Source organism: Dryobates pubescens, chromosome 28, assembly GCF_014839835.1.
Source record: "Dryobates pubescens isolate bDryPub1 chromosome 28, bDryPub1.pri, whole genome shotgun sequence".
Lineage (NCBI taxonomy): Eukaryota > Metazoa > Chordata > Aves > Piciformes > Picidae > Dryobates > Dryobates pubescens.
The window spans coordinates 2,628,572-2,640,861 of NC_071639.1; the positions used below are offsets into that span (position 1 = coordinate 2,628,572).

At 51.1% G+C, this 12,290-nt stretch overlaps 1 protein-coding gene across 1 annotated transcript in view; it reads right to left on the reverse strand.

The window, feature by feature from the left end:
* Positions 1–12,290, reverse strand: part of LOC104304326 (laminin subunit alpha-2) — a 94,342-nt gene that overhangs the window by 21,435 nt on the left and 60,617 nt on the right. The window contains exons 4-5 of the mRNA XM_054173982.1: positions 7,004–7,183; positions 5,671–5,760 (exon numbers count right to left, since the gene is read on the reverse strand). Of these exons, the coding sequence (XP_054029957.1) occupies positions 5,671–5,760; positions 7,004–7,183 (270 nt within the window). The remainder of the gene's footprint in view (positions 1–5,670; positions 5,761–7,003; positions 7,184–12,290) is intronic.

Consider the following 12,290-nt stretch of genomic DNA (forward strand, 5'->3'; position numbering starts at 1 on the left):
ATCTGGAATATTGTGTCCAGTTCTGGGCCCCTGAGGTCAAGAAGGACCTCAGGGAACTGCTTGAGAGAGTCCAGCAAAGATAATGAAGGAACATCTTCCTTAGGAGCAGAGCCTGAGGGAGCTGAGGGCTCTGGAGCTTGTAGGAGACTGAGAGGTGACCTCATCAGTGTTTATAAATGTGCAAAGGGTGAGTGCCCAGAGGCTGGAGCCAGGCTCTGCTGGGGGATGCCCAATGCCAGCACAAGGGGCAGTGCTGGAAGCTGAGGCAGAGGAAGTGCCATGGAAATATGAGGAAAAATGTTTTCCCTGTGAGGGTGAGAGAGGCCTGGAGCAGGCTGCCCAGGGGGGTTGTGGAGTCTCCCTCTCTGGAGATATTCAAGACCTGCCTGGATGTGTCCCTGTGTGACCTGCTCTGGGTGACCCTGCTCTGGCAGGGGGCTTGGACTGGATGAGCTATGGAGGTCCCTTCCAGCCCCTAATGTTCTGTGATTCTGTGAATCTCATCCCAACTGGCTAAAGAAAGAAGGGTGGGAGAAGGAAAGTTCCCCAACACAGCAAAGTGCTGGTAGCCCTCAGATCCAGCTCCACATGCCAGGAAAGCTGTCCTGAGAGCTGGCTTACACCAGGAGTGCGCCATTCTCCACCCTTCCCTTCCGTGCAGCAATCCTGCAGCTGCAAAGTGAAATCAATTCTGGTGACTCACCCAATAACATTTGGCTTTTCTTTTAACTTTAGCATTATTCCTTTGGTTTTTAGCTGGATGAGTCACTCACCATGTAACCTTCACAGAGTCACAGAATGCTAGGGGGTGGAAGGGGCCTTTGGAGATCACTGGCTCCAAGCTCCCTGCCACGTCAGGTTGGCCTAGAGAAGGTCACACAGGAGCAGGTTCAGGTTCAGGCAGGTTTTCACAGTATCACAGTATCACAGTATAGCTAAGGTTGGAAGAGACCCCAAGGATCATCCAGTCCAACCTGTCCCAACAGACCTCACGACTAGACCATGGCACCAAGTGCCACATCCAATCCCCTCTTGAACACCTCCAGGGACGGTGACTCCACCATCTCCCTGTGCAGAATGACTTCAGAGGTGGAGACTCCTCCACCATTCTGGCCAGCCTGCTCCAGTACTCTGTCACCCTTAAACTGCAGAAGTTCCTCCTCATGCTGGCTCATGTTCAGCCTACTATCAACCAGTACCCCCAGGTCCCTTTCTGCCTGGCTGCTCTCAGCCACTCTGTCCTATGTAGTGCGGACTCACAGAATCACAGGGCAGCCTGCTCCAGTGCTCTGTCACCCTTAAAGAAGTTCCTCCTCATGTTTAGATTGAACTTCTGATGTTCAAGTTTGTGCCCTTTACCCCTTGTCCTGTCTCTGAACACCACTGAACAAAGCCTGGCCCCATCCTCCTGATACCCATCCTTTAAGTATTGATCAGCATTGATGAGATCCCCTTCAGTCTGCTCTTCTCCAGGAGAAACACCTCAAATTCTCTCAGCCTTTCCTCACAAGAGAGATGTTCCAGCACCCTCAGCATCTCTGTAGCCCTTTTCTTTCTTCACTACATAATTCATTCTATGTGAGGCATCACAGCAGTGATCTCAGAGAAGAGAGCAGGACTAAGCCTTTCAGTCACTTCTCACTTCCTCAGCAGACCACCTTAGCTTAGTCCCAGCATGGAAATATCACTGCAGGGAACACTCAAACTCTGAGCCACAGGACCAGCTTGGGAAAGAGGAAAGAAACTGCAGCTTGGAGAAATGAGGAGCAGAAACTGCCTGTGCAGTAGTTATCCAGTGGAGGGAATTCTCTGTGGTCCCTGGGCAGCCATCTGAGGTCAAAGCAGCCTGCAGGAATTCTGTGCCTTGCAGGACACAGCTTGAATCCTCTATTAAGATTAAGTTAAGGTATGCTTCAGAGAAGCAAGGCTGCAAATTCAAGCAAGTTTATGCTTTGTGATGCTTGGGGAAAGGTTCATTGTGTTGCCAGCCAGCACAGGCATGATGCTTGTAAGCCAAATCCCATGTATTTTGGTGTGGCTCAGCCCAAAGAGCATCCCTGGAGAGCTAAAATCCAAATGCTCCAAGTCCCCTGAAGCCTTGAGCTGTTTCACTTAGGATGCTTTTCACTCTGGTCAGAATGCAAACACATATTTGTCATCCTGCAAAACAAGACACCACACTTGTCAAAATGCCTTCATTGGATCCAGCAGCTGAAGTGCAGGATGCCACCATCACAGCACTTCTTCTGGGAGGTAGGCCCAGTTCTAACAGCTGGCACTGAGACAATGCTGCAGTTTGCTAAGTGAGGCCACCTGAAGCAACAGCTCCCCAGTTGCTATACAACAAGCCAGCAGAGGGAAAGCTTAGAAGGATTAAAGGAAGGGGTCTGGAAAATCTTTGCAAGCATCCCTGGAAACTGCTTAGAGTTGGGGTTGTTTCACCTGGACAAGAGGAGGCTCAGGGGAGACCTTATTGCTCTCTGCAACTACCTGAGGGGAGGTTGTAGCCAGGTTGGTCTCTTCTCCCAGGCACCCAGCACCAGAACAAGAGGACACAGTCTCCAGCTGTGTCAGGGGAGGTTTAGGCTGGAGGTGAGGAGAAAGTTCTTCCCAGCAAGAGGAATTGGCCACTGGAATGTGCTGCCCAGGGAGGTGGTGGAGTCCCCACCCCTGGAGGTGTTCAAGGAAGGCTTGGCTGTGGCACTTGGAGCCATGGTTTAGTTGTCAGGAGGTGTTAGGTATTAGGTGCTAGGTTGGACTTGGTGATCTCTGAGGTCTTTTCCAACCTGGCTGATTCTATGATTCTATGGCATTTTCACAATCTCTGTCAGATTTCTTCCATTGGTTTTTGTCTCAGTTCCTGTACAATGGTTGAATGTCCTACACAAAAGAGATTTCCTGTTAAATCCTACAAAGCTCCTTCTTAAGTGAATGCTGTAAGAAGAGGTCCCACACTGGCCACACCTGGACACTAAAGTCAGCTTTGAAGCTCTCACTTCAAGAAGGACATTGAAGGGTGAAGGGCCTAGGATGTAAGTGTTGTGAGGAATGGCTGAGGGAACTGGGAGTGTTTGGTCTTCAAAAGTGGAGGCTGAAGGGAGACCTCATTGCTCTCTATAACTTCCTGAAAGGAAGGTTGGAGCCAGGTGGGGGTTGCTCTCTTCTGACATACAACAAGCAAAGGACAAGAAGAACCAGCCTCAAGTTGTACCAGGGAAGTTTCAGGTTGGATGTTAGGAACAATCTCTTCCCAGCAAGGGCTCTCAGGCACTGTCCCAGGCTGCCCAGGGAGGTGCTGCAGTCCCCATCCCTGGAGGGGGTTCAGAGCTGCATGGATGTGGTGCTGAGGGCTGTGGGGTAGTGGCGGTGGCTCAGCAGCAGGGCTGGGGAGGTGAGCTCTGGGGGAGAGGTTGGACTTGATGATCTCAGAGATCTCTTCTGATCTCAGATGTCTCTTCTAATGTCACCAGTTCTATGGTTCAATGCTTGTGGCACATTAGCAAGGCCAGCAGCCTGGAAATGCTGCATTAGTGATGATGTGAGCACACACTTGTACCACCAGGAACAAACTGTATTTCAGTGTATCAGTTATATTGGTGATGTGTTTATTAATGGTACATAAAAGCAAGCTACAGGCTGGAAGCCATTCTAAAGAGCTCATGGTTTTCTAGCTTGACTGATGACTCAATTAAGATTTCCTGCACTGTTACCATCCCATTCCAGAGCCATAATCTGTTTGCAAGGATCAATTAAATACTTGACAGTCATGTAGGAAGCACCTTGATTAACAACCAGAAGGAAAGGAAGGACTGACTGACTGGTAGTGCTCCTCTCTACAGCTACAGCAGGCAATCCAAATCTCTTGCTCCTAGGACACTTCCAATATGGCCTGAATTATCTGGAACCTCTGATTCTGCTTCATAGAGGCCTCCACTGCCATTGTATGAATGCTTATTATCCTGGCTGCTAGCACTGTTCCATCCTGGCACTGCTTCTGACTGTTCTCCTAGGAGAAGAGCAGACATAAGCTCACAGAATCCTGAGGAATATCAGGGTTATTTTTTCCCTCATGTTCCACCCCATGAAGAAGGAATAGAATCATAGAATTCTTCTGACTGGAACAGACCTTTAAGATCATCCAGCCCAACCATTCTCTAATGCTATCAAGTGTGAAGCTCAACCATGTCCCTCAGCACATCATCTTTGCCTCTTTGAAACACCTCCAAGCATGGGGACTCAACCACCTCCCTGGGGAGCCTGTTCCAGTCTTTGAGAACCCTTTAACTGAAGAAGTTTCTTCTAATATTCAACCTAAACTTCCCCTGGGGCAAGTTGAGCCCATTTCCTCTTGACAAAGAATTGTCAGGGCTGGAAGGGACCTCAAAGAGCATCCAGTCCTAACCCCCCTGCCATGGGCAGGGACACCTCACACTCCAGCAGGTTGCTCACAGCCACCTCCAGCCTGGCTGCAAACACCTCCAGGCAGGAGGCTGCCACCACCTCCCTGGGCAACCTGTGCCAGGCTCTCACCACCCTCCTGGGGAACAACTTCTTCCTCACAGCCAATCTCAATCTCCCCATTTCTAGTTGTGCTCCATCCCCCCCAGTCCTCCCTGACACCCTCAAAAGTCCCTCCCCAGCTTTCTTGGAGCCCCTTTGGATCCTGCAAGGCCACAATTAGGTCTCCTGGGAGCCTTCTCCTCTCCAGCCTGCGCAACCCCAACTCTCTCAGTCTTTCCTCACAGCAGAGCAGCTCCAGCCCTCTGCTGGAGATCTCAATCTCCCCATTTCTAGTTTTGTTCCATTCCTCCCAGTCCTATCACTTGTTACTAGGGAGCAGAGACCAACCCCACCTGGCTCCAACCTCTTTTGGGGGAGTTGCAGAGAGCAGTGGGGGAGACCTTCAGCCTCCTCTTCTCCAGGCTAAACAACCCCAACTCCCTCAGCTGCTCCTCAGAAGAGGAGAGTCCCTTCTTTCCCAGGAGGCAACAAGGTCTCCCCTTAGCCTCCTTTCACAAGATCACAGCTCACAGGATGTTAGGGGTTGGAAGGGACCTCTGAAAACCTTCCAGTCCAACCCCCGCCGCCAGAGCAGGAGCAGAGAATCCAGCACAGGTCACACAGGAACACATCCAGACAGGGCTGGGAAGGCTCCAGAGAAGGAGATCCCACAACCTCTCTAGGCAGCCTGCTCCAGGGCTCTGGGACCCTCACAGGGAAGAAGTTCCTCCTTGTTTTGAGGTGGAGCCTCCTGTGCTGCAGCTTACATCCATTGCTCCTTGTCCTATCCCAGGGAGCAAGTGAGCAGAGCCTGTCCCTGTCCCCTCCCTCCTGACCCCCAGCCCTCAGCTATTGATAAACATTGATTAAATCCTCTCTCAGTCTTCTCTTTTCCAGACTGAACAACCCCAGGGCTCTCAGCCTCTCCTCCCCAGGCAGCACTCCAGTCCCCTGATCATCCTTGTAGCCCTCTGCTGGACCCTCTCCAGCAGATCCCTGTCCCTTGAATCCTTTTCTTCAGACTAAACCACCCCAACCAGTTCCCACAGCCACTCCTCAGATGTGCTGTTCTGCAGAACACATTAAACCCAGGCTCAACAGAATAAAAATTAAACTAATATCAATAAGTATAACTTAATACACCCCCACACCCCCACCCCAAATACATACATTGGTGGCTGGATCCAGTGGGCACGCCTTGGCATGGCCTGAACATATGCACATGCCTCCAACAGAGATGTCCTTTATGGAGTAGTAATACTGCAAGACAAAACAGAGATGGAACTGCTCAGTGGAGTGCAAAAAATATGCAGCTGCCAAAATGCAGCATTCATTTGTGGTGGCAAAACTGCCAGGCCCTAGTTTGACTAGGGGGGGTTTGAGCAGGCAGTGTAATCCAAGCTGGGTCTTGATCAACAGACCCAGGCTTAGGGAAAGCAAGGGGATAGAGTGGCACAGTTCCACTTGTTTGAAGTCACAAGAGCCATGGCAACTTAGACACAGCACAGACTGAGCAGGAGAGAGAAAGGCTGGAGAATAGAATAGAATAGAGAAGAATAGAACAGAACAGAACAGAACAGAACAGAACAGAATAGAATAGAATAGAATAGAATAGAATAGAATAGAATAGAATAGAATAGAATAAGAATAGAATAGAGAAGGATAGGATAGGATAGGATAGGATAGGATAGGATAGGATAGGATAGGATAGGATAGGATAGGATGGAATAGAACAGGAGAAGAATAGAATAGAATAGTGTAGTATAGAATAGAATAGAATAGAATAGAATAGAATAGAATAGAATAGCATTAACCAGGTTGGAAAAGACCTTTGAGATCATTGAGTCCAACCTATCACCCAGCACCATCTAATCAATTAAACCATGGCACCAAGTGCCTTATCCAGGCTCTTCCTAAACACCTCCAGGGATGGGGACTCCACCACCTCCCTGGGCAGCACATTCCAGTGGCCAATCTCTCTTGCTGGGAAGAACTTCATCCTAACCCCCAGCCTAAACCTCCCCTGGCACAGCTTGAGACTGTGTCCCCTTGTTGTGGTGCTGGCTGCCTGGGAGAAGAGACCAACCCCCACCTGGCTACAACCTCCCTTCAGGGAGTTGTAGAGAGCAAGAAGGTCTCCCCTGAGCCTCCTCTTCTCCAGGCTAAACACCACCAGGCTAATAACAGCTTGAAGGAGAAAAGATGAATTTGCTAGTGGAGATAACAAAGCAGGGAAGAGAACAATATCCTGTGGAGAGAGACCTGGCACTTGGTGCCATGGTTTAGAAGTCATGAGGTGTTGGGTGACAGGTTGGACTTGCTGATCTCTGAGGTCTTTTCCACCCTCACTGATTCTATGCTTCTGTGATTCTAAGCCTCTAACTTCAGGATTCTGGCAGATAGCCACATCCTGTCACTTCCTCTAGCAAACAGTGGAAGCAGAGCATTTACAGGTGTGAGGGAACTTCTGCATGTGCATTTCTGCTGTCCTGCCAGAACTTACCCTCCTGGTCACGATGGGGTCGATCTCCTTGGGGTCCTTGTGTGCAAACATCATTAAGTCAGCATTCAGAGTCCGAATCCTCTGGAACCTCAGGCGAATGAAGCGAGCGGAGGTGAACTCCAGCAGCACCTGGGAGGGGTCATCAGCGCTGGGCCTTCCATTAATTAGAGAAGTGTGGATCTGAAAACAGAATTACTCAAGCCATAAGCCATTGGATGACAGCAATGCTGCCATGGTTACACCAGCAAACAGCACTGCAGGCAGCAAAGGCCTTTGGGAATGCAAAGCGGAGTCTCTTTAGCAAGTCGATTTCCCAATTAGATCCTAGAATGGTTTGGGTTGGAAGGGAGCTTAAAGATCAGTTCCAAGCCCCCTGCCATGGGCAGGGACACCTCCCACCAGCCCAGGTTGCTTGAGGCTGGCCTCGAACACCCTCAGGAATGAAGCTTCCACCACCTCCCTGGGCAACCTCTTCCAGTGTCTCACCACCCTCACCCTCAAGAATTCCTTCCTCATTTCCAGTCTCAGTCTCTCCCAGCTCAAAGCCATTGGCCCTCACCCTTGTCAAAAGTCCCTCCCCAGCTCTCCTGGAGCCCCTTCAGGTACTGGAAGGCTGCTCTGAGGTCTGCCTGGAGCCTTCTCTTCTCCAGGCTGAACATGCCCAGTTCCCTCAGCCTGTCCCCACAGGGTCTCCAGCCCTCTGAGCATCTTTGTGGCCTCCTCTGGACCCCCTCCAGCAGTTCCACATCTTTTTTGTGCTGGGGGCAGCAGGACTGGATGCAGGTGGAGTGTCACTAGAGCAGAGCAGAGGGGCAGAATCCTCTCACTGAAACCTCCAAGAGCTACAGGAGACATAACAAGCATTTGTGAGCATCCTCCCCTTTCCCATGATCTCCTTCCACACTGCACCATTCCCTCTGAGTCTGGCTCCCAGCAGGTTGGAGCAATTTCCTGGGTTGCAACAGTTTTCACCTGGCCCCTCAGGAGAATCTTTGCCACCTCTGGGAACACTGCTCAGCATCTCTGTGGTTTTTTCAGGGACACATCCACTCTGCACACACCTCCCCTGTGCACACACCACCCCTGTGCACACATCTCCCCTGTGCACACACCTCCCCTCTGCACACACCTCCACCCTGCACACACCTCCTGCTTCCTGCAAAGATTTTCCCCCTTTCTCTTCTGCCAAGAAGCTTCTGGGCAGCTGTGCTCTGTGGCTTGTTCATTAAGAGCCTTCCTGACCCCAACTGCAGCATCAAGGGCAATGCAACAGAAGGAAACCATCTTCCTCCCCTCCTGTCCTTTTAGCTGCTGGTGGCATACATTAGCTGTGGACCACCAGAATAAAACAGATGGGCTGCTAAAGGGTTGCTGCTGGCAGAGGCCTGCAAGAGGAATGGCAGGTAGAGCAAAATATTGGTAATGAGCACCTAGGGGGAGGAAGGAAGGAAGCCATTAATCTTCTTGTATTCTGAAGTGTTACATTTTAATTGGAGCATTTTTATTGCAGGCCAGGATGCTAAAAAGAATGTTCAGATGCTGAGCCAAGTGTGTGGGGCATTCAAATCAGCAAGAGAATGACTTGCTCTGAGCAGTGGGCATGTTGGGCACCTCCTCAGAGTGAGGGGCCAGCCCATCCAGCCACTTGCTAGCACTGAGCATGATCAAACTACCCCTGGGCTGGGCAGACAGCTGCACTCCGGGTGCCAGCTGGCACTCACTCACTCACACCCAGAGCACAGACAGAAAATCTGCTGCCCCCACAAAGCAGGAGCAATGCACTGGGTTAGGAGCTGGCTGGAGCCCAGAGAGTGGTGGTGAATGGTGCCACAGCCAGCTGGCAGCCAGGCACCAGTGGTGTGCCCCAGGGAGCAGTGCTGGGTCCCATCCTCTTTAGTATCTTTTTTGATGATCTGGAGGAGGACATTGAGTCCATCAGCAGTAAATTTGCAGCTGACAGCAAGCTGGGGGCAGGAGTTGATCTGTTAGAGGGTAGGAGAGCTCTGCAGAGGGACCTCAACAGGCTGGGCAGATGGGCAGAGTCCAAGGGCAGGAGATTGAACACATCCAAGTGCCAGGGGCTGCACATTGGCCACAACAACTGCAGGCAGGCTGGGGTCAGAGGGGCTGAAGAGTGGTCTGGCAGTGAGGGACCTGGGGATAGCAGTTGATAGTAGGCTGAACATGAGCCTGCAGTGTGCCCAGGTGGCCAAGAAGGCCAATGGCATCCTGGCCTCTACCAGGAAGAGTGTGGCCAGCAGGAGCAGGGAAGTCCTTGTGCCCTGTGCTCAGCACTGCTTAGGCCACACCTTGAGTCCTGTGTCCAGTTCTGGGCTCCTCAGTTTCAGAAGGACATTGAGAGACTTGAAGGTGTCCAGAGAAGGGCAAGGAGGCTGGGGAGGGGTCTGGAGCACAGCCCTGTGAGGAGAGGCTGAGGGAGCTGGGGTTGCTTAGCCTGCAGAAGAGGAGGCTCAGGGGAGACCTTCTTGCTCTCTCCAACTCCCTGCAGGGAGGCTGTAGCCAGGTGAGGGTTGGTCTCTTCTCCCTGGCAACCAGCAGCAGAACAAGAGGACACAGTCTCAAGCTGTGCCAGAGGAGGACTGGATGTTAGGAAGAAATTCTTCCCAGCAAGAGAGATTGGCAACTGGAATGTGCTGCCCAGGGAGGTGGTGGAGTCACCATCGCTGGAGGTGTTTAGGAAGAGCCTGGATGGGGTGCTTGGTGCCATGGTTTAGTTGATTAGATAGTCATGGGTGACAGGTTGGACTTGATGATCTCTGAGGTCTTTTCCAACCTGGTTAATTCTGCATTCTGTATTCTCTCCTGCACTTTTTGCAGGTGCTGGATAGAAGACTACTGCACACCTGCTGGCTTGCCCTGCCTGGCTGATACTGTTAGCCTGCTCATTGTCACTACTAACAAGGAAACCTCAAGCCTCATCACATCCAGCATCCTGCTCCCACACTATCCACAGGCACATAAAAGCAGTGGGAGCCACTCTGCTAGGAGCAACTATGAGTTACATCTTGCATCTCCAGGCTTCTACCATGGCATCTCCTGGAACAGCTGATGCAGGATCACAGAACTGTTCCAGCTGGAAAGCACCTTGAAGATCACCAAGTCCAAACATTGTCTGAGTCTATCAAGGCTGCTGCTAAACCATGTCCCTCAGCACCACATCTCTGCCCCTCTGAAACACCTCCAGGGATGAGGAGTCAACCACCTCCCTGGGCAGCCTGTGCCAGCCTTTGATGAACCCTTCCACTGGCACAGAATCATAGAACCACAGAATGGTAGGGGTTGGAAGGGGCCTCTGGAAATCACCCAGTCCAACCCCCCTGCCAAAGCAGGGTTACCTAGGGCAGGCCACACAGGAATGCACCCAGGTAGGTCTTGAAAGTCTCCAGAGACTCCACAACCTGCCTGGGCAGCCTGCAGCAGGGCTCCAGCACCCTCACAGTGACAAAGTTTCTCCTCATGTTGAGGTGGAACCGTGCAGGTTCCAGCTCATACCTGTTCCTTCTCATATCCAACCTAAACCTCCCCTGGTGCAACTTGAGGCCATTGCCTCTTCTCCTGTTGCTACATCCTCCTGATACCATAACAACACTGTCACTTTGGGCTCTGGCCCAACCTTGCTCCTGACTACCAGGGAAAAAATCCAAGGAGGTAGTTGGCTGGAAACAAAAGGAATAAAGAGAGAGGATACAAACAAAAGATGTAAGATTGTAAGCCCAGAGGAATCAAGAAGGAGCTGCTGAATGAGAAACATCTGGCTGCAAGCAGCACACATGTCTAGAGAGAGCAAACTCTCCAAGTCCCCAGTGAAAAACCAGAGAGGTGAGCATGTGTGGAGAGGAAACTTCAAAAGAAGCCTGGGGATGGTGGCACAAGGTTCAGTGAAAACTGACAGAGCTTTCCAAGAGAAAGCACAGCTAAGAACACTGCCTAATCACAGAACCATACAATCAAGAAGGGTGGAAAACACCTCACAGATCAGCAAGTTCAACCTGTCACTCAAGACCATCTAATCAACTAAACCATGGCACCAAGGGCCTCATCCAGGCTCTTCTTCTACACCTCCAGGGATGGGGACTCCACCACCTCCCTGGGCAGCACATCCCAAGCGCCAATTCCTCTTGCTGGGAAGAACTTATTACTCTCTACAACTACCTGAAGGGAGGTTGTAGACAGACGGATGTTGGTCTCTTCTCCCAGGCAAGCAGTACCAGAACAAGAGGACACAGTCTCAGGCTGCGCCAGGGGAGATTCAGGCTGCATGTTAGAAAAAAGTTCTATACAGAAAGAGTGATTGCACATTGGAATGGGCTGCCTGGGGAGGTGGTGGAGTCCCCATCACTGGAGGTTTTTAGGAGAAGACTTGACGGGGTACTTGGTGCTGTGGGTTAGTTGTTTGGGTGGTGTTGGATTGGTTGATGGGTTGGACGTGATGATCTTGAAGGTCTCTTCCAACCTGGTTTATTCTATGTATTCTATGTATTCTATGTATTCTAACACCCAGCCTAAACATCCCCTGGCACAGCTTGAGACTGTGTCCTCTTGTTCTGCTGCTGGCTGCCTGGGAGAAGAGACCAACCCCCACCTGGCTACAACCTCCCTTCAGGGAGTTGCAGAGAGCAAGAAGGTCTCCCCTGAGCCTCCTCTTCTGCAGGCTAAGCAACCCCAGCTCCCTCAGCCTCTCCTCCCAGGGCTGTGCTCCAGACCCCTCCCCAGCCTCCTTGCCCTTCTCTGGACACCTTCAAGTCTCTCAATGTCCTTCTGAAACTGATGAGCCCAGAACTGGACACAGGACTCCAGGTGTGGCCTAAGCAGTGCTGAGCACAGGGGCAGACTTCTTTGCATACTATTTACTCATGAGAAGGGAAATACCTTTTGTCTGAGTGGTTTTTTCACTCCTCCCCCTCCTCCCTTCAAAGAAGAAGGGCCCACAGGGATTCAGTAGTGTGAATCACAGGCAGAGCTTGAACCCAGATGGCAGAGCTGATGAAAAGCTGCCATGTATTCGATTTCTATATATTTTAAAACAACAAATTTAGTCTTAAGACCTTGTTGGAGAGAAACTCCACTGCCTTGGGGTGGCAGCTTTACAGAATTACAATGCAAAATACCAAACCCAGAAGGCTAATGGTGTCCTGGGCTGCACAACAAGAGAGGGGATCCTGCCCCTTCAGCACTGCTCTGATGAGACCCCATCTGCAGCACCGTATCCACCTCTGGGGCCTCCAGCACAAGAAGGACCTGGGACTATTGGAGATCACAGTATCAC